Source organism: Pongo abelii, chromosome 1, assembly GCF_028885655.2.
Source record: "Pongo abelii isolate AG06213 chromosome 1, NHGRI_mPonAbe1-v2.0_pri, whole genome shotgun sequence".
NCBI lineage: Eukaryota > Metazoa > Chordata > Mammalia > Primates > Hominidae > Pongo > Pongo abelii.
Window position 1 is genome coordinate 48,330,719 of NC_071985.2, and position 21,141 is coordinate 48,351,859.

At 52.8% G+C, this 21,141-nt stretch overlaps 1 protein-coding gene across 1 annotated transcript in view; it reads right to left on the reverse strand.

Annotated features, from left to right (window-relative positions):
* Positions 1 to 21,141, reverse strand: part of IGFN1 (immunoglobulin like and fibronectin type III domain containing 1) — a 34,450-nt gene that overhangs the window by 3,752 nt on the left and 9,557 nt on the right. The window contains exons 8-20 of the mRNA XM_054548267.2: positions 20,762 to 20,875; positions 18,602 to 18,770; positions 17,155 to 17,427; positions 16,344 to 16,395; positions 10,144 to 10,259; positions 9,463 to 9,587; positions 8,608 to 8,749; positions 7,934 to 8,233; positions 7,015 to 7,314; positions 6,308 to 6,481; positions 5,136 to 5,264; positions 2,081 to 2,380; positions 1,003 to 1,094 (exon numbers count right to left, since the gene is read on the reverse strand). Of these exons, the coding sequence (XP_054404242.2) occupies positions 1,003 to 1,094; positions 2,081 to 2,380; positions 5,136 to 5,264; positions 6,308 to 6,481; positions 7,015 to 7,314; positions 7,934 to 8,233; positions 8,608 to 8,749; positions 9,463 to 9,587; positions 10,144 to 10,259; positions 16,344 to 16,395; positions 17,155 to 17,427; positions 18,602 to 18,770; positions 20,762 to 20,875 (2,286 nt within the window). The remainder of the gene's footprint in view (positions 1 to 1,002; positions 1,095 to 2,080; positions 2,381 to 5,135; positions 5,265 to 6,307; positions 6,482 to 7,014; positions 7,315 to 7,933; positions 8,234 to 8,607; positions 8,750 to 9,462; positions 9,588 to 10,143; positions 10,260 to 16,343; positions 16,396 to 17,154; positions 17,428 to 18,601; positions 18,771 to 20,761; positions 20,876 to 21,141) is intronic.

Consider the following 21,141-nt stretch of genomic DNA (forward strand, 5'->3'; position numbering starts at 1 on the left):
CACAGATGATGATGATTTTAAACAATAATAATATTAAAACATATAGGGTGCTGCCATACGCCAGGCCCTACATATACACTTTCAATATATTAATTCCTTGAACCCTCAGACCTTTGAGATAGGTTACTATTATTATCTCCTTTTGACAGATGAGGAGGGTGAAACACAGAGACGTTAAGATATTTGTCCTGGCTGGGCACAGTGGCTCACACTTGTAATCCAAGCACTTTGGGAAGCCGAGGTGGGCAGATCACCTGAGGTCAGGAGTTCGAGACCAGCCTGGCCAACATGGTGAAACCCCATCTCTACTAAAAATACAAAAATTAGCCGGGCGTGATGGCGGGCGCCTGTAATCCCAGCTACTTGGCAGGGTAAAGCAGGAGAATCGCTTGAACCGGGGAGGTGGAGGTTGCAGTAAGCCGAGATCGCGCCACTGCACTCCAGCCTGGGTGACAGAGTGAGACTCCATCTCAAAATAAATAAATAAATAAATAATATTTGTCCAAAGTCAAACGGCTGTGAGTGATGACATCAAAATTTGAACCCAGGCAGTTTGTACTTTTAGCCACCACCCTACTGTTGTAATGTCAGGTGGTGTTGGTGTTGGTTAAGGACCACCCTGAGTCAAATACAGGTCATGTGCTTGCACAAAAATACATTGTGAAGTCAAAGGGGATCATCTGCACGACCGGCTCCCTGAATTCCCAGACTAGGAGAGGTGGAGAACCGAAGAGCCTTAGTTTGGAGGTGCAGTAGCTGAAGCTACCACTAGAGGGATTTGCAGGCCTGGAGCAGAATGGCCACCCAGTAGCCAAGTGAGGGCGGTACCTTCAAGGAGGAACTGAATCCTTCCTTCCTCATGTCTCTCATCTGATTTCCACAAGCCCAGGGCACTGACTAGGGGCCAAAAAGGAACAGGGAAGAAAAGAGAGCCACAGGGCTGAGTCTGGACCCCTTGGCCTCTCTGGGCTTCCCTCCCCACACCTCTGTAGGTACACTCACTTCAAAGGAGATGGGCACACGAACCGTGTCCCCGACCTTGACTGTCAGCAAGTCCTTGGTGCTGGAGTCCACGAGGAACTTGGGACAGACTGAAACACACAAGAGGACTGGTTACCTCCCTCCTCCCTCACAGTTGGACCCCAGCCCCAGGTCCCCAGCAAGGCAGGGCTGGAGGGGAAGACTGGGCCAGTCGGATTGATGCTGAGATCCCAACACACTGGGGCCTCTAAACGACTGGAGTGCAGCTGGGAGCAGAATCTTCAGGGGAGACCCCAGGGGCTGGTGGGGAGATGCTAACAGGGGAGGGACAGGAGCTGAGAAAGGGATCCCCCAGGGAGAGGGGTGGACTAGGCTGGAACAGAGGAAGATGCTGATATGTGGCAGAGCGCTTATGTTTTGCGGATGAGATAAACACCAATCTAAGACAGGAAGTGACTTGCCTGAGGTCACACCTTGTTCGGGAGAGAGCCAGGACAAGATTCTGGGACTCTGGACTCCGTGTGTTGTGTCTCCCTACTGCCACAGTGATGACTAGGGTCAGCTGGGGTGGCCCAGTGTCAGCTTGGGTCAAAGGCAGATCAGGTGCTTGTGGTGGTTAAAGCCCAAAGGGAAAGACAATCCTCTTTTCAATAATAACGGGGAGCTGGGCATGTCCCATTCTGAACATGAACCATGGGAGCTGAGCTGCACTTAGGCCTTCGAAGGCCATGCCCGGGAAGCAGCCACTCTCTCTCCTACAGAACATCAACTTTGGATTCTTCAGGTTTAAATCCTGGCTCTACCACATACCATTAGTGACAACTTGGGCAAAGTACCTTGAACCTCAGTTTCCTTCTCTGTAACTTCTGAATAAAAACATTAATATTATAGTATAGTTATGAGTCGTAATGAAAAAACATTTCTAAGAAGGGACTGCCTAGCCCAGTGCCTAGCACCTAGTAGGTGCTCAATAAATGTTACTTCCTGAAACTGAGGGTGGGGATCCTGGCTTAGCAAGTGCATAGCAGCTACTCAGGGGCCCCCTCTCAGGAGGGGCCTGCAGGGCTCAGGGGTGGGGGAAGGAGGCAGCACTCATCGATAACAGGCATGGCTTGCACTAATGTGTCCAGGGCAGTGGGCTGGCTCTGGCCTCCTTCGTTAACTGCTGTCACCTGCACGAAGTAGCCCTCTCCAGGCCGAAGCCCCTTGGCTGTGTAGGTGGTGACTGGCATGGTGCCCGCATGGCACGGGAGCCACTGGAGACTGTCTGAGCTGCACAGCTCCACCACATACCCCTGGGCTTCATCCCCATCCTGGGTGTCTGGCCCAGCCCAGCTCAGAGTGATGCTGGTGTTCGATGTGTCTGTGACTTGGAGATTCCTCACCGGCCCAGGAGGTCCTGCCAGGCAGCATGGGAGAGTCAGGAATGGCATCTCCTGAGGGAGGCCACTCAGTGTGGATATTGATTAGCCTTCCTTGTGGGAGACTGGGAATTGTTTTCACTTAGCAATTCTGCCTTTAGATTCTTCCTGAAGCACCTACCTTGTTCCAAATTCTTACTGTAACCAGCACTTTGTCTCCGTTATGCACACAGATCCCAGGCCACCTCCACCAAGAAGCCTCCCTCAACTCATTCCCCTCATTCATTCACCAACCTGCCAAACGCCTTCTCCTAACTATCCTTCTGTAATTCCTGAAAACTGATATTTTAGTTGATGACCTCTTGGGTTCCATTATCCCGTAAGACTAGACTTCTATGTGTTTTTATTTTGGACTTTAAGCTCTTAGAGTCAAGACTCTGCCTTTTGGGTACTCAATGCAGGCTTCTTGTTCTCCGCTTGTTACATGAGAACAGTAATAATAGCCCCACCTACCCACAGAGGCTTTAGAACAAGCAAAAAGCACAATGAGTGTGAAAGGGCTCTGGCCCTCAAGCCTGGCTGCACGTTGGAATCACCTGGTGAGCTTAAAAATACTGGCACCTAGATGCCACCCCAGAGATTCTGATTTAATTAGTCTGGGGTGCAGTCTAGGCATCAACATTTTTAAGAGGTTTCCAGGTGTTTCTACATATGCAATGAAGTTTGAAAACCACTGGGCTAGGGCAGTACTTCTCAAACTTTAGTTAGTATAGAAGTTACCTGGGGATTTTGGTAAAAAATATAGACCCTGATTCAGTAGGTCTGGGGTGAGGGCTGAGATTCAGCATTTCTCATAAGTTCTAATAAGATGATGTTGCTGGGCCATGGGCCTTGCTTAGCAGCAAGAATCCAGAAAATGTAGTGATTGCTGTGGCTACTGTTAGACACTGCTTATCCTATCTGTGTCTTATCCTATCTATTGTCTCTACTTCCCACCACTGATAACAGAGATTAACAGGCTGTGGGCCCATGGCTCATGCCTGTAATCCCAGCACTTTAGGAGGCAGAGGCAGGAGGATAGCTTGAAAGCAGGAGTTCAAGACCAGCCTGGGCAATATAGTGAGACCCTGTCTCTACAAAAAGATAAATTAGCAGGGCGTGGTGGCACATGCTTATAGTTCCAGCTGCTTAGGAAGCTGAGGCAGGAGGATTGCTTGAGGCCAGGAGTTCAAGGCTGCAGTGAGCCAAGATTGCATCACTGCACTCCAGCCTGGGTAAAAGAGTGAGACCCTGTCAGAGAGAGAGAGAGAGAGAGAAAGAAAGAAAGAAGAAAAGAAAGAAAGAAGAGAGGGAGGGAGAAAGGGGAGAGAGAGAAAGAAAGAAGGGAGAGAGGGAGGAAGGGGGAGAGAAAGAAAGAAAAGAAAAGAAAAAGAACGGAAAGAGAAAGAAGAGAGAGATGGAGGGAGTAAGGGAGAGAGAGAGAAAGAAAGAAAGAAAGAAAGAGAAAGCAAAGAACAGAGAAGAAAAGAAAAGAAAGAGAAAAGATAGAACAGGCTTGGTCCATTTGCAAGGAGTAAGTTGCATGGACCGGCTTTCCTCCCCCGTCCCTCCATTCCACGTCCTGCCCTTCCTAGGACTAAAACTCAGATACCACTTGAACAATGAAACGTACAGAATGTTCTGGTCTTGTTGGGTTCATTCAAACAGGCTGAACACCTGCAGTGGGCTGGGCCCTGTGGGGCACAGAGATGCTTTCCAGGTGTTGACCACCTGGCCCATCCGTCAAGTGCCAGAAATGTGCTGCTCCCCGAGGACTTGGCGTAGGCAAACTGATTAGGGGCTGAGAAATACAGAGCAGCATTTTCTAAGCTGTCCGCCTTGGAGTGACGCTTTTAATAGGTATTTTGTGAAAAAGCTAGATTTGGATCAAGGTTAGACAGGTTTTTTTCCCCTGCAGGACTTGGAAACATCATAAGCTCACATCATACACATCTTTGATCACAGACATTTTTTGCTGTTCCTGTTGTTCTCAGAATGTCTGTTGGCATCTCTCAATACACTCCATGTTCCCGAGACACAGGTCTTAGATAGGAAATGCTATCTTAGACTGTAAGTTTCTCAAGGGCAGAGACCAGGATTGATTCACCTACTTCCTGGCACAATGCTGGCCATTTAGTAGGTGATGGGCAAATATTCATTGGATAGAGAATTGATGCTGAGCTTCCCCTGTTACCTGCCCTCCACCCTGCCTGATGGGCACACTAGGGTGAGTGGATGCTTATGAGACTGGGGCAGGTGGGCCAGCTTGGGGGCTGGCCTGCCTAGAGGCCAAAGAGTGAGTGAAGTGATCTTGAAAAGGACTCTGCTTTTTTTTTTTCTTCTTTCTTTTCTTTTTTTTTTTTTTTTTTTTTTTTGTGACAGGGTCTCTCTCTGTCATGCAGGCTGGAATGCAGTGGTGCAATCATAGTTCATTGCAGCCTCAAACTTCTGGGCTCAAGCAATCCTCCTGCCTCTGCCTCCCAAAGTGCTAGGATTACAAGTATGAACCATTACTTGGCAGGGAAGGAATCTTCTAATCCCACTGCCTGGCTTCTGGGCCTGTTTGATCTCATGTAGGGCCCCTAAGATGTGGCTCACCCAAGAGGCCTTTTGATTTTTATATCCCAGCCCTCCTGACCATCTCCTTCAGGACTGCCCCGACCTGTGACCTTTGACCTCCCGTCAAGTCCCACCCAGCTTCAGGGCTATCCTGTGCTCACCTCCACCCCCATCCTGGGTTAGTGCCCTACTTACTCATGGGGTCCCGAGCAAAGACGGCATCCGATGGGGGTCCAGGCTCTCCGGGGCCTGAGGGAGCCACAGCTGTGACCCGGAACTCATACTGACAGCCCTGCCGCACGTCCGCCACCGTCCACCTTCTCTCTGTGAACAGCCCACCCATGTGAGTCCCACCCTGATGGGGCTGGACATGGGGAGATAGCTTGGGTGCCTCCAAGTTCTGAAGGAGACCAAGCCTGGGGTCCTAACACATCCCTCCCTACCTCCCTCCAACCGCTGTGACTCAGTTCCCTCCAAGGTGGAAAGAGCACTGCTCAGGGCGTCAGGAGCCTCTGATCCCTGTCTGGTTCCACCACTAACTTGCTGGATGTTCTTGGGTAAGTACCTTAATCTCCCTGGTTGTCTCTGCCTTACAGAGTTGCTGTCATATTTAAATAAAGCAGAATCACTAAATAGTGAAATTGGGAGAATGTTCATCTCTCTCTTTCTAGAGATAAAGAAACTGAAGCCCTAACAGGCCTCCGCTTCTAAGTAGCAGAACCATGACCTGAATCCAGGTCTCCTGGCAAGCTCTTCTGAGCCCGTTCTTTCCTCCTCAAACCTGGACTTCCGCAGCACACATGCAGAGCAAGGAAATGCTAAGGGTTATTACAAGACCCTTCAGCATCTGCCCAGCCCTTTGGCTTTTCCAAGTTCTTTCTGATCTCAGAATGCAGTTTGTTTCTTCAGAAACTACTTAGTGGGGCAGGGGATCCTTCTCTCCACTTTATGGATGTGGAAATTCAGATCTAGAAAGGAAGTGAACTGTCCAAGGTCAAGGCCAGAAGTAGAGGGGCCAGGGCTAACAGCTTCATCTCTGGCTGTCAGCCGGGATTTCTGAATCAGGGCTTCTTCACCTCAGCACAATTGAAATTTTTTTGCCAGATTCTTCTTTGGGATTTTTGAGAGGAGGAGGTGGGTTCTGTCCTGTATACTATAGGATGTTTAGCAGCATCCCTGACCTCTTTGCACTAGATGCCAGTAACATTTACCCTCCACCCCATTGTGACCATGAAAAATATCTCCAGACATTGCCAAACCACCCTAGATGAGAACGACTGTATTAAACCAATCTGAACCGAAAAGTCCCTGGGATCCTGGAGCCAGGAGGGGTCTAAGGAAGCTCTGGAAGCCAGGACAATGCTCACCAGGCACCGGCTGGTCGTTCACTGCTGTCCAGGTGTTGCTCCCCTTCTTACGCCTCTCGATCAGGTAGCCCAGGATGTGGGTGCTGCCAGGGCCCCGAGATGCTGTCCATGTCAGTGTGATGCCCTGGCTGGAGGCCGACAGGATGGCTGGCGCGGAAGGGGCCTTGGGAAGAGCTGGGGGCAAGAAAGATTCCAGTCAGCCAGAGGCCTGGGAAAGGTGCCGGCTCATGGGGAGCCCCTGGGGGTAGGGGGCACAGGCATCTGGGACAGGCCACACTCCACCCTGTCCTGGTGAGTGTCGGTGCTGAGCCAGCCTGCCCTAGGTCAGTGTTCTGGCTATTCAAGGGAAGGAATGAAAGGACAGAGAAGGCACTGTAGCCTCGGAGCCTAGAACCAGCCCTGAGACCCCTCAGCCTCCAGTCCTCTGACAGGATGTTGGAGGCGGATGCTCCTCTCTCCCTGGGGCCTGCAACAGTGGGCTTTGCAGGCCCATACCCTCACTCCCAGAGACTCTGTAAAACACTTCCTGATCTGGGTGCCAGATCCCAAATGCAGCTGAGGGAGGGAGTCTCCAGAGTGCTACAGAAGGGCCTCCGAAGCCCCGAGCACAGGCTGGTGTCACTCAGCCTTTGGGACAGCCTGCCCTCCTCGGCACAGTGGGGAGCCCAGGAGTGTCCCCCATCCCCAGCCCCAGCCTTTTCTCTCACCCTCAGGAGCCACCAATGTCTCCTCAGACTCCAGGGCCTCGCCAGCCCCCTCTGAGGTCACAGCCCGCACTCGGAAGGCATACTTCCTGCCTGGTTCCACATGGGCATCCGTGAAGGTGGTGCTATCAGCGGGGGCCTCGCCCACCTTCAGCCAAGTGCTCCTGCCAGCCTGCCGTCTCTCCACTACGTAGTGCTCTACAGTCCGGCCCCCATCGTCCCTTGGGGGCTGCCAGCGGAGGCAGACGCCAGCCCTATGGCAATCCTGAACCTCCATGGGGCCTTGTGGGGGATCAGGCTTGTCTGGGGACCCACAGAGAGGAGCGGGAAGAGGAGGGGTCAGAGGAGCTGGAGGGGAGCAGCGCCGACCCCCCCCCGACTACCCCCCACCCCGCCTCTACGCCCACCCCCATCCACTCATCAGCAGATAAGCCTGTAATGGGGCAGACTGTCCAGAGAGCCTTGGGCATTACCCAGAGGGCCACACATTCTCGAGATGTCTCCACCCCCAACAAACACGTGCACCCAGGGATGTGCCATGGAATGCACCAGCCCCTCCCAGCCCCACCATCCGGTGGCTTGTATGGGCACCTGCTCGGCCCAGAGCAGTCCTACCTTGCTGGTGCCACTCAGGGCTGGGGACCACCATCCTACCCAGCAACTTCCTGAGGGCCCAGTGTATTGGGGTCAGAGAAGCATAACCGGCTCCTCCACCCCCAGCAGGAGCCCAGCACTGTGTTGATCTCAACTGCTTCTTCCTAAGCAGTCTGAGCAGAGTTAGGGGTAGGTCTGGATCTTAAACAGCATGCAAATGAGGATCAGAGCCAGCAGAGATCATACCCCAGGCCTGCCCTTGACGGCAGGGAGGGCCCAGAACCCTGGGGACTCTCAGGCCTTGGATGGGGGAAGACGGGGCTGGTACCTATGACTTGCAGAGTGAGCTCGGCCTGCACGGAGCCTCCCTCGCTCCTCAGCGTCACGCTGTACTGGCCACAGTCCTTTCTGCCTGCGCTGGGGAGGCACAGCCACGTGTAGCCATCCCCCAGGTCCACCTGGGCCTCCCTGTCACCGCTGCCCACCACCTCAGCCCCGTCCTTCCTCCAGGCAGCCTGAATGGGGAGGTGGCTCTGGAAGGGGATCTTCACTGTCACCGGCTTCCCAGCCTTGACCACCAGTGGCTCTCTCAGCTTCTCTGTCACATCTGGAGCAATGGTAGGGGAATCTAGAAATAAAACAAGAGAGTCAAGGAAGACCAGGGCACTGGGCACCTGGGGAATGCAGAAAGGAGGACCCAGAGAAGGAAGTTTGGGGGAAGAGTAAGGAATCCCCTGCCCCACCACATGAGGACAAACAAGGGGAAGGGGCTTCATTTGCAGCAGGAGAGACGAGGCTTAGACCTCACCAAGGACTTCTTGACAAGGAAAGGGCTAAGATGCTGGAATAGGCAGGGTATGAGTCGGCTTTTTAAATCATCTTCTCTGGAGATGAGATTAGATACTGGCTGCAGACTAGTCACAAATTCAGGTGTTTTAAAGCAAGGCATATCACCTGGTACAAAGAGACTGTGGGACAGGGCAGGGCAGGGCTGGGCCTTACCCTGGACAGTCAGGGTGGCCTTGCTCTGCTGGTCACCGGCTACAAAGGTGTACCTCCCAGCTTGGGTCCCTTGCACATGCGTGATGAAGAGGCTGTGCACGAGACCATCTTGCTTAAAGATGACTCCATCTTGGGCAGTGAGCTGGAGACAGGGCCACAGCAGGAGAAGGTCACCCCACTCCCATCCCAGCTCATCCAGGCCAGCTAACCAGAGCCCTTTACTGATACTGGGATCCTGATAACAGCTGTGTGAATGGAATGCTTATTGTGTGCCAATGCTCTCTGTGCTTAGCACCTTATTTAATTGTCATAACAACCTTATGAAGTAAGTACTATTATTTGTCCCACTTTATAGATGAGGAAGCCAGACTGTTTGCCAGCTTGCTTGAAGTCTTATAACTGGTAGTGGCAGAGCTGGGATCTGAAGCCAGACCTAGCTGATACTGAGCCCCATGTCCTGAGTCACTGTGATGTCTCTCTTGGGGTGACAGCTTTAATGGAGGACGGGGGGTTATGCAGGGAGACGAGAGCCCCCTTCTGGTTGGGATGAGAAGTTGGCATTTCTACAAGGCCTTGAAGGATGGGTAAGATTCAGCAGGTATGGGTATAGAAGAGGCGTTTTGGATGGTGGAAGAACAAGGGGTATGCTGAGGGGCGTAGGATACACATCATTTAAAAATCCAATTTTATTTTAAACACACCAAGTTATTGGCTATTTAAACTTCTCCTGAAGTGGATACATTAGCAAAATGAAGAATGAAAAATCTTTCTTTCAAAGCCTCTACCCTCTTCCCCTTCTCTGCTTTACCTCTGTCCCTCCCGCTGGTAAAGAGAAGGTGTGAGGGGAGGCAGTACCTTGATGCCATCCTTAAACCAGGTGCCGGGTCCCAGATCACTGGTGAGGGTACAGGAGAGTGTGGCAGCCTCCCCCTGCTGCACCTCCATGTCAGCAAGGCCCTGGAAGAAGTGGCCCATGGGGCCTGGAGAGACACAGAGGGAGTCCCCAGGGCCAAGCCCCCCAGGCCATGGCCTGCGCTGTGCCCCGCAAGGCCACCATGGTCCTGCCAACTGGGCTCTGCTGGTGTCAGCAGGGCTGGTTCCCAGCACCTATGCTGCCTTGGCTCCAATGCCCTGGTCTTCCCAGACAGGAGCCCAAGCATTGCTGCTTTTCTCAGCAGGACCTAGGCTGATCCAGGAGACCTGGGGTGTCAGGTATATGAAGGGCCCCCCCCACCACAGGTGAGAAGTCTGGTAACCCACAGAGAGTTGGGTCAACAACTCTGATGCTGTGGACATAAGGTTTCAAGAGCAGATACCTGGGAGACCTCTGAGCCTCTCACAGGCTGGACCCCATCTGCGTAAAGAGGAAGAGGTTGCTTCCTAAATTTGCAAAAGGTTCCTGAGAATGGGGAGCACTGGCAGGGACAAACTCCTGGGGCTGGAGGCAAAACTGGGACAGACCCAAGCATCCCAGTGGCCAGGGAGCTCCCCACTGTCTCTAGCCCATGGGAGCCAGCTCAGCGGAGAAGCACCTACCTCGGGCGTCCTTGGAGAAACTGCCAGTGCCAGGCTTGTATCTGGATGTGGAACTCCGGGTAGCATCTCTCCTCTCTCCATAGATGTCCAACCTGCCGTCTTTGCCACCTCTCCTGCTACCAAGGTGACCAGGGGTCTCCCGGCTCTGATCTTCATTCAGCATCTCCTCCAGGCACCCCCAGTTCTCCCCCATAGGCTGCCACCCCATGCTTCCAGCCTCATCTGCTCCCCTTCTCTTTCCTCCTCCAACCTCAGCCCCTGACTGTGCCTGAGACCTGCTCCTGAGTGAGCCAGGCCTCCTGCCTGACCTCCTAGCCTCTTCCACTCCCTGCCCTTCATCCTCCTTTAGGGCCCCAGGACCCTGGACCTCACCATTCTCAGCCTCCAGGGACCCCTGCTCCCCGAGGGACCTCTTTCCTCCTCTCTGTCCCTTGCCTAGCTGACAGCTCAGGTCCTGGGTCCCTCCTGACCTATCTCTAGAGGTTTTTCTGCCAAAGGGACCATCTAAGCCATTCCAGGCTCCCTGAGGTCCCGACTCCCCAGGTTTTGGGGTGAGGGCATTCCCCCACTCAGTAGAATTCCCCTTGCCCAGGATACCTGAGTCCTCTGCACCAACAGAACTACCCCTTCCAGGACTTGAAACTTTGCTATCCGGGGACCATGGGCTTCGGCATCCACCAGCCACCTCTTGGCCTGGTGCACCCTCCCTGCCCTTAAAGCTCCCTGGCCCTTCATGGGTCCCACCAAAAGCAGCATCTTTCTCCTGCAGAGAACTGGAAGCTCTGGAGCCTGTGGGCTGCTTCCCAGCACCTATGCTGCCTCGGCTAAACCCCTGGTTTTCCCAATCAGGAGCCCAAGCATTGCTCATCCCTTGTCCATCAGCAGGCCCTGATGTTGACTTGCCCCTTCCCCCAGGCATAGAGCTGCTGTCCAGATCCTGGCCTGTCCCCGCTGAACTCCCTGAGCCTATCCTTCTGCCTCCCAAAAGTGAGTCCCCGCCTCCCTGAGATGCCAGCCCCCCCTGGCCAGCAACTCTACCCCTGTCTGTCATTCCTGGGCCTGCTTTCCAGATGTCCCGTTCATATCCAGACTCTAGAGCAGCCATGCCTGCCCAGGTCTCACCTTCCACTGCCCCCTTGCTATCAAGAAATCCAGAAGCTCCCATAATTCCTGCTTGGTCTGGAGACCTATCCTTCGCCCTGGGAGCCCCTCTGTCTCTAGAAGACCCTGGAATCCCAGAACTATCTTGCCATTCTTTGACATCTGGTTTTCCCTTGGCACCAGCAGCCTCTGAGGCCTCAGGGATCCCTGAAGTTCCATAGACCCCAAGATCTTTGGTGGAGCCTCGCTCATCTGAAAGAGTCTGTCGCCCTCCCTGAGACCCCAGCACCCCTGGGCCCCTGGGGCTGTCTCTCTGTGCCGTGCCACCTGCAGTGCCTGGCATTCCAGCCATCCCAGGTTCCACCCCAGGTCCTGCCCCATCCAGAAGCCCTGTTTCCCTGGCTCGCTCTGGACCATCCTTGGAGCTTGTGCCACCCTCTGATGCTACCCAGTATCCTGACCTGTGCCCCATGGCTTTATGGCCTCTGGGTCCAGCCTCATGTCCTATTCCAGCCAGTGAGCCTGGTACTCCAAGCCTCCCTGAACCATCTCCATAACCCATCTCACCCTCTGGCCCCATTTCCCCAGATACTCCTGAGCCTCCCCTATAACTGACCTCACTCCCTGACCCCATGCCGCTAGTTCCCCCAAAGCCTTGCCTAGAACCTGCCTCATTCCATGAAAAAATGTACCCAGAATCCTCCAAACTACCCCTAGAACCTGCCTCGCTCCCTAATGGAATCCTCCCAGACCCCCCTAAAACATTTTTATAACCTGCCTCACCCCCTGAACTGATTTTTCCAGAACCGCCTAAACCATTCCTGTAATCTGTGTAACTCCCTGAACCCATTCCCTCAGGAGCTCCCAAATCCTTCCCATAACCTGCCTCATGAATTGACCCCATTTCCCCAGAACTCCCTAAACCATCCCTAAAACCTGCCTTACTCCCTGAACCCATTCCCTCAGGAGCTCCCAAATCCTTCCTATAACCTGCCTCATCCATTGACCCCATTTCCCCAGAACTCCCTAAACCATCCTTAAAACTTGCCTTACTCCCTGAACCCATTCCCTTAGGAGCCCCCAAATCCTTCCTATAACCTACCTCATTCACTGACCCCATTTCTTCAGAACCTCCTAAACCATCCCTAAAACCTGCCTTACTCCCTGAACCCATTTTCTCAGGAGCCCCCAAATCCTTCCTATAACCTGCTTCATTCACTGACCTCATTTCTCCAGAACCCCCTAAACCATCCCTAAAACTTGCCTTTCTCCCTGAATCAATTCCCTTAGGAGCCCCCAAATCCTTCCTATAACCTGCCTTATTCACTGACCCCATTTCTTCAGAACCTCCTAAACCATCCCTGAAACCTGCCTTACTCCCTGAACCCATTCCCTCAGGAGCCCCCAAATCCTTCCTATAACCTGCCTCATTCACTGACCCCATTTCTTCAGAACCTCCTAAACCATCCCTAAAACCTGCCTTACTCCCTGAACCTATTCCCTCAGGAGCCCCCAAATCCTTCCTATAACCTGCTTCATTCACTGACCCCATTTCTCCAGAACCCCCTAAACCATCCCTAAAACCTGCCTTACTTCCTGAACCCATTCCCTTAGGAGCCCCCAAATCCTTCCTATAACCTGCTTCATTCACTGACCCCATTTCTTCAGAATCTCCTAAACCATCCCTGAAACCTGCCTTACTCCCTGAACCTATTCCCTCAGAAGCCCCCAAATCCTTCCTATAGCCTGCCTTATCCACTGACCCCATTTCCCCAGAACCCCTTAAGCCACCCCTATAACCTGCTTTTCTCCCTGAACCCACTCCCTCAGAAACCCCCAAATCTTTCCTATAGCCTGCCTCATCAATTAACCCCATTTCCCCAGAACCCCTTAAATCACCTCTGTAACCTGCCTTTCTCCCTGAATCCATTCCCTCAGGAGCTCCCAAATTTTTCCTATAACCTGCCTCATCCATTGACCTCATTTCTCCAGAATCCCTTAAGCCATCCCTATAACCTGCCTTGCTCCCTGTGCCCATTCCCTCAGGAGCCCCCAAATCCTCCCTGTAACCTGACCCCATTTCCCCATAACCTGCAATCCCATTCCTATGACCTGACTCATCCACTGACCCCATCTCCCCAGGACCCCTTAAACCACCCCTATAACCTGCACCCATTCCCTCAGGAACCCCCAAATCTTTCCTATTATCTGCTTCATCCATTGACCCCATTTCCCTGGAATCCTTTAAACCACCCCTATAATCTGCCTTGCTCCCTGAACCCATTTCCCTGGAATCCTGTAAACCACCCCTATAATCTGCCTTGCTCCCTGAACTAATTCCCTCAGGAGCCCCTAAATCTTTCCTATAACCTGCTTCATCCATTGACCCCATTGCCCCAGAACCCCCTACACCATCCCTATAATCTGCCTTGCTCCCCAAACCCATATTCTCAGGAGTCCCCAAATCTTTCCTATAACCTTCCTTATCCACTGACCCCATTTCCCCAGAACTCCCAATACCCTGCCTACAACCTGGCCCATCTGCTGATCCCATTCCTTGGAGGCCTCCTGAACCATCTCTAAAGCCTGCCTCACCCCCTGGCCCTGTACTCCTAGGCCCAAGGCCCCTTGACCTTCCTCCATAGGCTGTTCTGACCCCAGTTCCCTGAGGCCCTGGAAGTTCTGATCCATCCTCATAACCCAGCACATTGCCAGTCCCATAAGCCCACTGGCTCTCAGAAGCGGCCCCAGTGTGAGGTGCGAGTGACTCAGGGTGCCTGGTATCATCCCTGTAACCAGCTCCAGCTCCAGAGGCCCTAGCACCAGGGCATCTTGTCCCATCCCCCTCATCCACTTTGCTCCCTGACCTCAGAGACCCTGGTCCCATGGCTCCTGGACCACCAGAGCCATCTTCATAGCCTCCTTCTCCAAAGGCCCCCAGGGCCTCCGAGGCTCTGAAGCCCGCATAATTTCCAGTCTGACCCCAAGGCCTTATTCTTCCAGAGCTCTCTGGTTCTGCTTCCATACATCCCATCCCAACAGTCTCCACTACTCCAGGGGCCTTGAGACCACCTCTACCCACAGACCCTGTCACCCCAGGACTCCCTAGGCCGCCATCTGAATGGTGCCCTCCCCTAGGGTCCATGCCTCCCTGGCATGCAGAGGCCCAATTCCTGGTGTCATCCATGGGTGCTCCATCAGGACCAACTGAGCCATTCTTAAGACTGGTAACTCTCCCAGACCCTCCTCCTGCAGGGCCAGAATCTTCGTTTCCAGACCACACTCCCCTCGGCACTCCGGAGCCATGCCTGTACCCACCTGCTTCCTCAGACTCCATTCCCGCAGGTGCCCTAGGGGAAACTCTACAACCAGCACCATGGCCGGACCCCATTTCTCCTGGAACCCCTGAGCCATAGCTATAACCAGCCCCGCTTTTAGGGCCTATTCCTGTAGAATATCCTAAGCCACCCTCATACCTAGATTCCATTCTCCCAGGACCTTCCAAGCCATCCTTATAGCCTGTCTCACCTCTGGGTCCTTTTACTCTGGAGCTCCCTGACCCATTCCAGAAATCTGGTTCAGACTCTATTGACCCAGGACTTCTTAATCCTTCCTTATCTCCTAGTGTCCCCCCAGAGCCCTGAGCACCCAGGCCTGGAGCCCTACTTAGCCAATGGCTTCTGGCATCCACCCCCTGACCAGACTCTGTCAGTCCAGCCACCCGGATACCACCCATACCCTCTTGCCCTCCACTGGGCCCCAGCACTCCAGGCCCATGGTGGGCCCCAGTTTTTCTGAGGCTAGATGGTGTGTCATCCCAAGGACTTGTGCCCTTAGATTCTATTCTGCCAACACCCCCTGCTGCTCTATGACCTGCTGTCCAGCCCTGGGAAGACTGGAAGCTTCTGGAGTCATCCCCTACCTCACCTGAGGCCCAAGCTGTTTCCTGGCCATCCCTTCCCCTGAGCTCCTGTAGGCCACCTTCACAGCCTCTGGGGTCTCCTGGGCCTCCAGAGCCAGTTTTGTAGGCACTTCTTCCAACTACAGATTCCCGCCCCCGGCATAGACCATCTGCCTCCTGCAATGAGTCTTCAGCTTTGATCTCGGGACTCCCATCTCCCAGAAGGAATTTTCTACCACCTGATATTGATGGTTCCTGGAAGTCCTTGCCTCCAGGTGTCTGTCCTAGAAACTCTCCTGACCCCCAGCAGCCCCTGGTTTCCCCACAGTCAGTATCTCTACCTCCCTGAGAACCCCAGGATTCAGGGCCCATGCCTACCTTGGAGCCAGAACCTCTTCCTCCAGTAAACTCCAGGGTGCCAGGACCTCCTGCCCCATTGCTGTCTCCAGCTTCTCCCAGGCCAGTCCCACTACCCCACACTACTATTCCTCTCCCCCTTTGCCTACTTGGAGCATCCCCTCTGTCCATCTCAGCCAGGCTGTCATCCTGTGAAATCTCTATCTGCTTTCCACTTGGCCAGGACCCTACAGGATCAGACTGGCATCCCTGCAGGTCACTCTTTCCTCTCCCAGGTCCCAGTCCAGCATCCCACAGTTGCTCTGGGCCATGCCTGTCCAGTTGTCTTCCACTGTCCCCTCTGTGCTCCCTTCCTTCCCTTCTGCTCCCCAGTCCTCCAGACTGAAGCAGACTGGACTCAGCCTCCCAGCCTCCTGCTGTCCTCCAGCATTCATCACTGTTGCTATCTCTGCCACAATCTTGCTGTCGTTTTTCTGGGAGGCCCAACCCTGATTCTGAGCTCTCTCCCTGTAGATGAGGCCTCTCTGCAAGGCTTCTGGCCCAGCCTCCCTCTCTGTGGAATTGATTTTCCCTGGGAAGAGTGGCTCTGCTTCCCTCTGCTACTAGAAAGCCCTCGCCCTCCTGTCCAGGGCCCCAGGCTGAGTCAGCTGCCCCTTTGTCCCCTATCAAGGAGTAGCCATGTCTGCCAAGGCCATCCCTGTCTGGGCTGGCTATGTGCTGGAGCCCAGAAGCCAGCCCAGCCCCTTCAAGGGAGCCCCCCCTGGGGCCCTGCTCTCTGGATTTCTCTCCCTGGCTGTTGATGCTCCCAGACTCTTCTGCTCCTGAGGCCTGGGCTCCTTGCCTCTGCAGTTGGTGGTCAGCACTTGTGGACTGAAGGTCTTTATCCTTCCCAGCTTCGGTGAGGGGTTATTCATATGGAAGGTCAGTGCCCACAGGGAGAGACAAGAGAAAATACCAAAACTCCTGTTAAATCCGGCCAAATCACCTGCCTGAGACCAGCTGCTTGCCTGACCTGGACTTCCCCAGGAGAGAAGCAAGGTGACCACCTGGGAAGGAAGCCAGGGTGTTCCAGGGATGGATGGGTGAATCCCATCACCACCTCCCTAGTCCTATACCCACAGGCCACCCTGCTACAGGCTTCATGAGGGTTTTGGAGAAAATGCATAAGCCAAAAGTCATTTGTTTATCAAACTGCCTCAGCAGGTGCATGGTTTTTAAAATATCGACTTGCTCTACCACCTGCCTTACTTATGTCCAATTTACACTTTCCTGGGAACATCTTGAACCCAAATTTCAATCCCCAGGGAAGTTTGAGAGTGCTCTCTGATCTGGTGCAGGGGCTTCTCATCCAGACTGAACCTGGGCCACTGTCCCAAGGCTACCTAGGACCCTAGAGCCATCTGTGCCCCACAGTAATTCCAAGAGACCCAGTGGAGCAGGCACAGCTGAGGAGGGTTGGGTTGGCCATGAAGGTCTGCACTGCAGTGGGTGGAGAATAATCTAAGGAGCTTTCCTTATTCTCTCCGAGCAAGGGAATCATTCCAGAGCAAATGGCTGACCAAAGGAAATCCCACTGCCTCGCCTTCCTCATTCCTCTGCAGCCCCGAGGTCTTCCCTGGAGGCAGAGAAAGACAGAGATGTGAAGCACTCACCTTCAACCACCAGCCAGGCGCTGGAAGTGTAGAGCCCAGTGCCCAGCGAGTAGGGGCCCATGTCTGAGAAACAGGCCCCCCTCACCACCAGCTGGTGGGTCAGCCCGTCGGGGGACACGAACACTTCATATTTTTCACTGGGGTGGAGTAGCCGGTGCCGGAAATGCCAGGCTGCACTAGGGCAGGGGCTGGAGAGGGTACATTCGAAGACTGCATCACCCTGCTCCTCACAGTGGGTCTCCGCCAGTGGGACCAGTACTCTTGGGGGGATGGCTGCCGGGGAAACAGGAATGGGAATATCAGCTTGATGGTATAACACAGTGTGACCTGAGGTGGCAAGGCTGGCCATTCAGAAATCCTGGCTTAGACCAGCTCAGCCACAAACTCCCCGTGTTACCTTGGACAGGTCACCTCCGGACTTCAGGTGTCAATTCCCCCCACATAAAATGAGGGGTTACAATTGTGAGCAATGAGGCTTATTTTCAGCTCTGGGATTCTATACTTCTAAACCCAAAAGTTATATTTGGGGACAAGGTGGATGCATGAAGGAAACCACTAGGCTAAGAGCCAGTAGTTTATCTTATTCATCCTTTTGACCATCTCCAAGGTAAGTATTATTAATTTCTTTTTACAGGTGAGAAAACTGAGGCTTAAAAAGTTAAATAGCTTGCCCCAGTCTTACGCAGTTAAGAGAAACCAAGATTCACACCCAGGTCTGGCTGACTCCCAAACCCATACTCCTTTTCCCAAATTGCACTGTTTTCAGGCTTTCCAAAGCCCCATCTGGGCACCTCCCCCATGCTGGGGCACATAACCCCCTTTTTTCTCTCCCAACTTTGATTCAGCCATGTTCTTATGACATGTCTGTCCAAAGTTCCCTTCCCCAGGCCTCTCCTTATCCTTTTAAGAACCCCCTTGAGCTGGCAGGTGTTCTGAGAGTGATGTGGACACAGGTACTCATGGGGATGGGACAGAATTTGATGAAGGAGGATTGTCAGTTCCTAGATGAGGAAGGAATACAGGAAGCAGAAAAGGAAAGGTCTGTATGGAGCGCGAGGATGCCTAACCCAGAGATTCTTGCTAGGGCGTCGTGGGAGATGAGGACATGCAACAGAGAGGAGTTCTAGAGGCTGTGCAATTAGTCTGGATCTGATCTGAAAATAATTGGTGGCTACAGAAGGTCTAAGCAGAGGCATGACACGTATGTTCTATGTCTGTGACAGTAATTCAGTAGAACCCAGCTCAGCACCAGGAGAGTTAACTCACACCAAGACTTTGGAAAACAGAAAGCATCAAAATTTGGCCATCTAGGTATGTGTCCCTCTCCCAATTGTCTTTGCAGCTGGGGCCACATCACATTTACCCCCCAACACACACATTGCACCAACATGGACTCTATTTCTAACAGATCTCCCCGACTCCAACTTCGGCAGTGTAGACCACTCACCACTGGCCTCCAGTTCTGTGGAGAAGACCACAGCATCCTCCACCTTGACCTGGTAAATGCCAGAGTCCTCAGGCCTCAGGTCTTGGATCCGGAACTCATAGCGCTTCCCCAGCTGGCGCAGAAAGTGCCTGGTCTGGTTGTTGAAGCCATAGGGGATCATCTCACCATCCTAAGGCCAGAAAAGGAAGAGGAGGCAGGCCTCAGCGGGTCCTCAGTGCTTCCTGCCCCAGTCCCATTCTGGCTATAACCAGCAGTTTTCTCCCACGGGCCCAGTCACCAGACAACAGATTCCTGGAACCATAGAGGAGCTGGGATAGGGTAGACAGCAGGGCCTGGAGAACATGGGAACAGGGATTGTGAGCTGGATGGGAATCCATGCTCTAGGAATGTCCATGGAGTGAAAAGTCTGCAAGTGTTATACAAAGGGACACCTGAAGTTGCTGACATTCCAGCTCAGGCTGTGAGTAGAGTTACTCCCCAGCAGCCCTGCGAGGATAGCAGGGGAGGCCGGACATAACACCCATGCCCCAAAGGCCCCAGCTCAACTTATTCACCAACAGGAACTTGCAGAGAATAACATCAGATATCCATAAGGCTCTACAAAACCCAGTAATCTATATGCATACCTACTTTAACTAAGCCCTAGATAGGTTTACTACTTGCTGAATATTAACAACAGCTAATACTTACTAGGGGCCCACTGTGTGCCAGGCACTGTTTCAGGCACTTAGGACACATCAATGCATAAAACAAAGATTCCTGCTCTCACTAGCTAAAATCCTATGGGGGAAAATATAAATAATAAATGTCATAAATAAGTAAATAATTTATGTTAGAAAAAAATAGAACTGGCCGGGCATGATGGCTCATGCATGTAATCCCAGCACTTTGGGAGGCTGAGGCGGGTGAATTACTTGAGGCCAAGAGTTCAAGACCAGCTGGCCAACATGGTGAAACCCTGTCTGTACTGAAAATGCAAAAAATTAGCTGGGTGTGGTGGCAAACACCTGTAATCCCAGCTACTCGGGAGGCTGAGGCAGGAGAATCGCTTGAACCTGGGAGGGAGAGGTTGCAGTGAGCCGAGATTGCACAACTGCACTCCAGGCTGGGCAACAGAATGAGACGAAAGAAAGGAAGGAGGGAAGGAAGGAAGGAAGGAAGGAAGGAAGGAAGGAAGGAAGGAAGGAAGGGAAAGAAAGAAAGAAAGAAAGAGAAAGAAAGAAAGAGAAAGAAAGAAAGAAAGAAAGAAAGAAAGAAAGAAAGAAAGAAAGAAAGAAGGAAGGAAAGAAGGAAAGAAGGAAAGAGAAAGAAAGAGAGAAAACTAGGGAACAAAAAGGTAGATATGGGTCCAGGGCTCCTGAGTGCCAGGATGGGGCTGGAAGGACATAGTGGAATCACACGGAGTGGCCAAGGTAAGTCTCTCTGCCATGAAGGAATTAGCCCTGTCGATATCGGGGATGAGCATGCCAAGCAGAGGGAACACCTGGGCAAAGGAACAGGGACAAGGCCAGTGGGGCAGGAACTGAGGGACAAGGGGAAGAGGAGCAGGAATGAGCAGAGAAGTGAGGGGAGGGGCAGGTCACGCATGATGTCATTTAGCGCTGCAGTACGCTATGAGGCAGGTCCTATATTATCCCCAGTTCACAAGTGAGGAAGCCGAGGCATGGGGAAGATAAGCATCTTGTCTGAGGTCATACAGCTTATAAGTGATGAAGCTGGATGAGTTTGGCTACAGAACTAGCCAAATTTTACCAACTGCTCCCCACCTGCCTCTGCCCCCATGTGGTTGGCAGGTAATTACTCCTAGAGCCCAGGTAGGGATGTATGAAGTCTCTGGAAAGAAAGCTCAGATGGAAAGGGGTGCACTTTCTCAGAACCCTCTTTTCACCCCCGTGCTCTGGTGTTAGACACAATTTACAGAGAATCACAGGCCCATCTGGAGAGCCTAGTTGCTCAGTGTGAGATAAGAAGTCCCTGTGGATGGATGGTCTACACCAGTGTTTGGTCCAAATCCAGCCAGGAACTCCATGGGATAAGGGGCTCACCACTTGTGTGCTCTGGTTGTTCCCATGGAGGAATGCAGGGTACCCATAGTTCCCTCCCCACTAGACCTGCAGCATTCCTGCCAGACCCCCCCACCCATAGCCCCTCCAGCCTCACCTTATACAGGTAAATCTTGCTCTGAGAATCCTTGAGATCCAGCTCCAGGTCAAACTTTGCAATCCCATCCTTGGTGATCCTGATGTGTCTTAAGCTGGAGATGGCGTTGATGTACTACAAAGCAGACAAACCCACCAGGAGAGCTCATGAAGCTCTCTCTTTGGAGTACTCTGAACCCTCATAGGCCCTGGTACCATCCAAGGCCCACAGCATTCCAGATGAGCATGCATTGGCCCCTTTTACAAGTGGGGGAAAGTAAGCCCCTCAAGGAAGGAAATTCTCCAAGATGAGAGATAAGATCAGGAAGACAACCAAGAAAAGACCCCAGGTGTCCAGGTGCTAGAACACAGTAGGGCTTTTCCATTTATCTGTACTTCTAA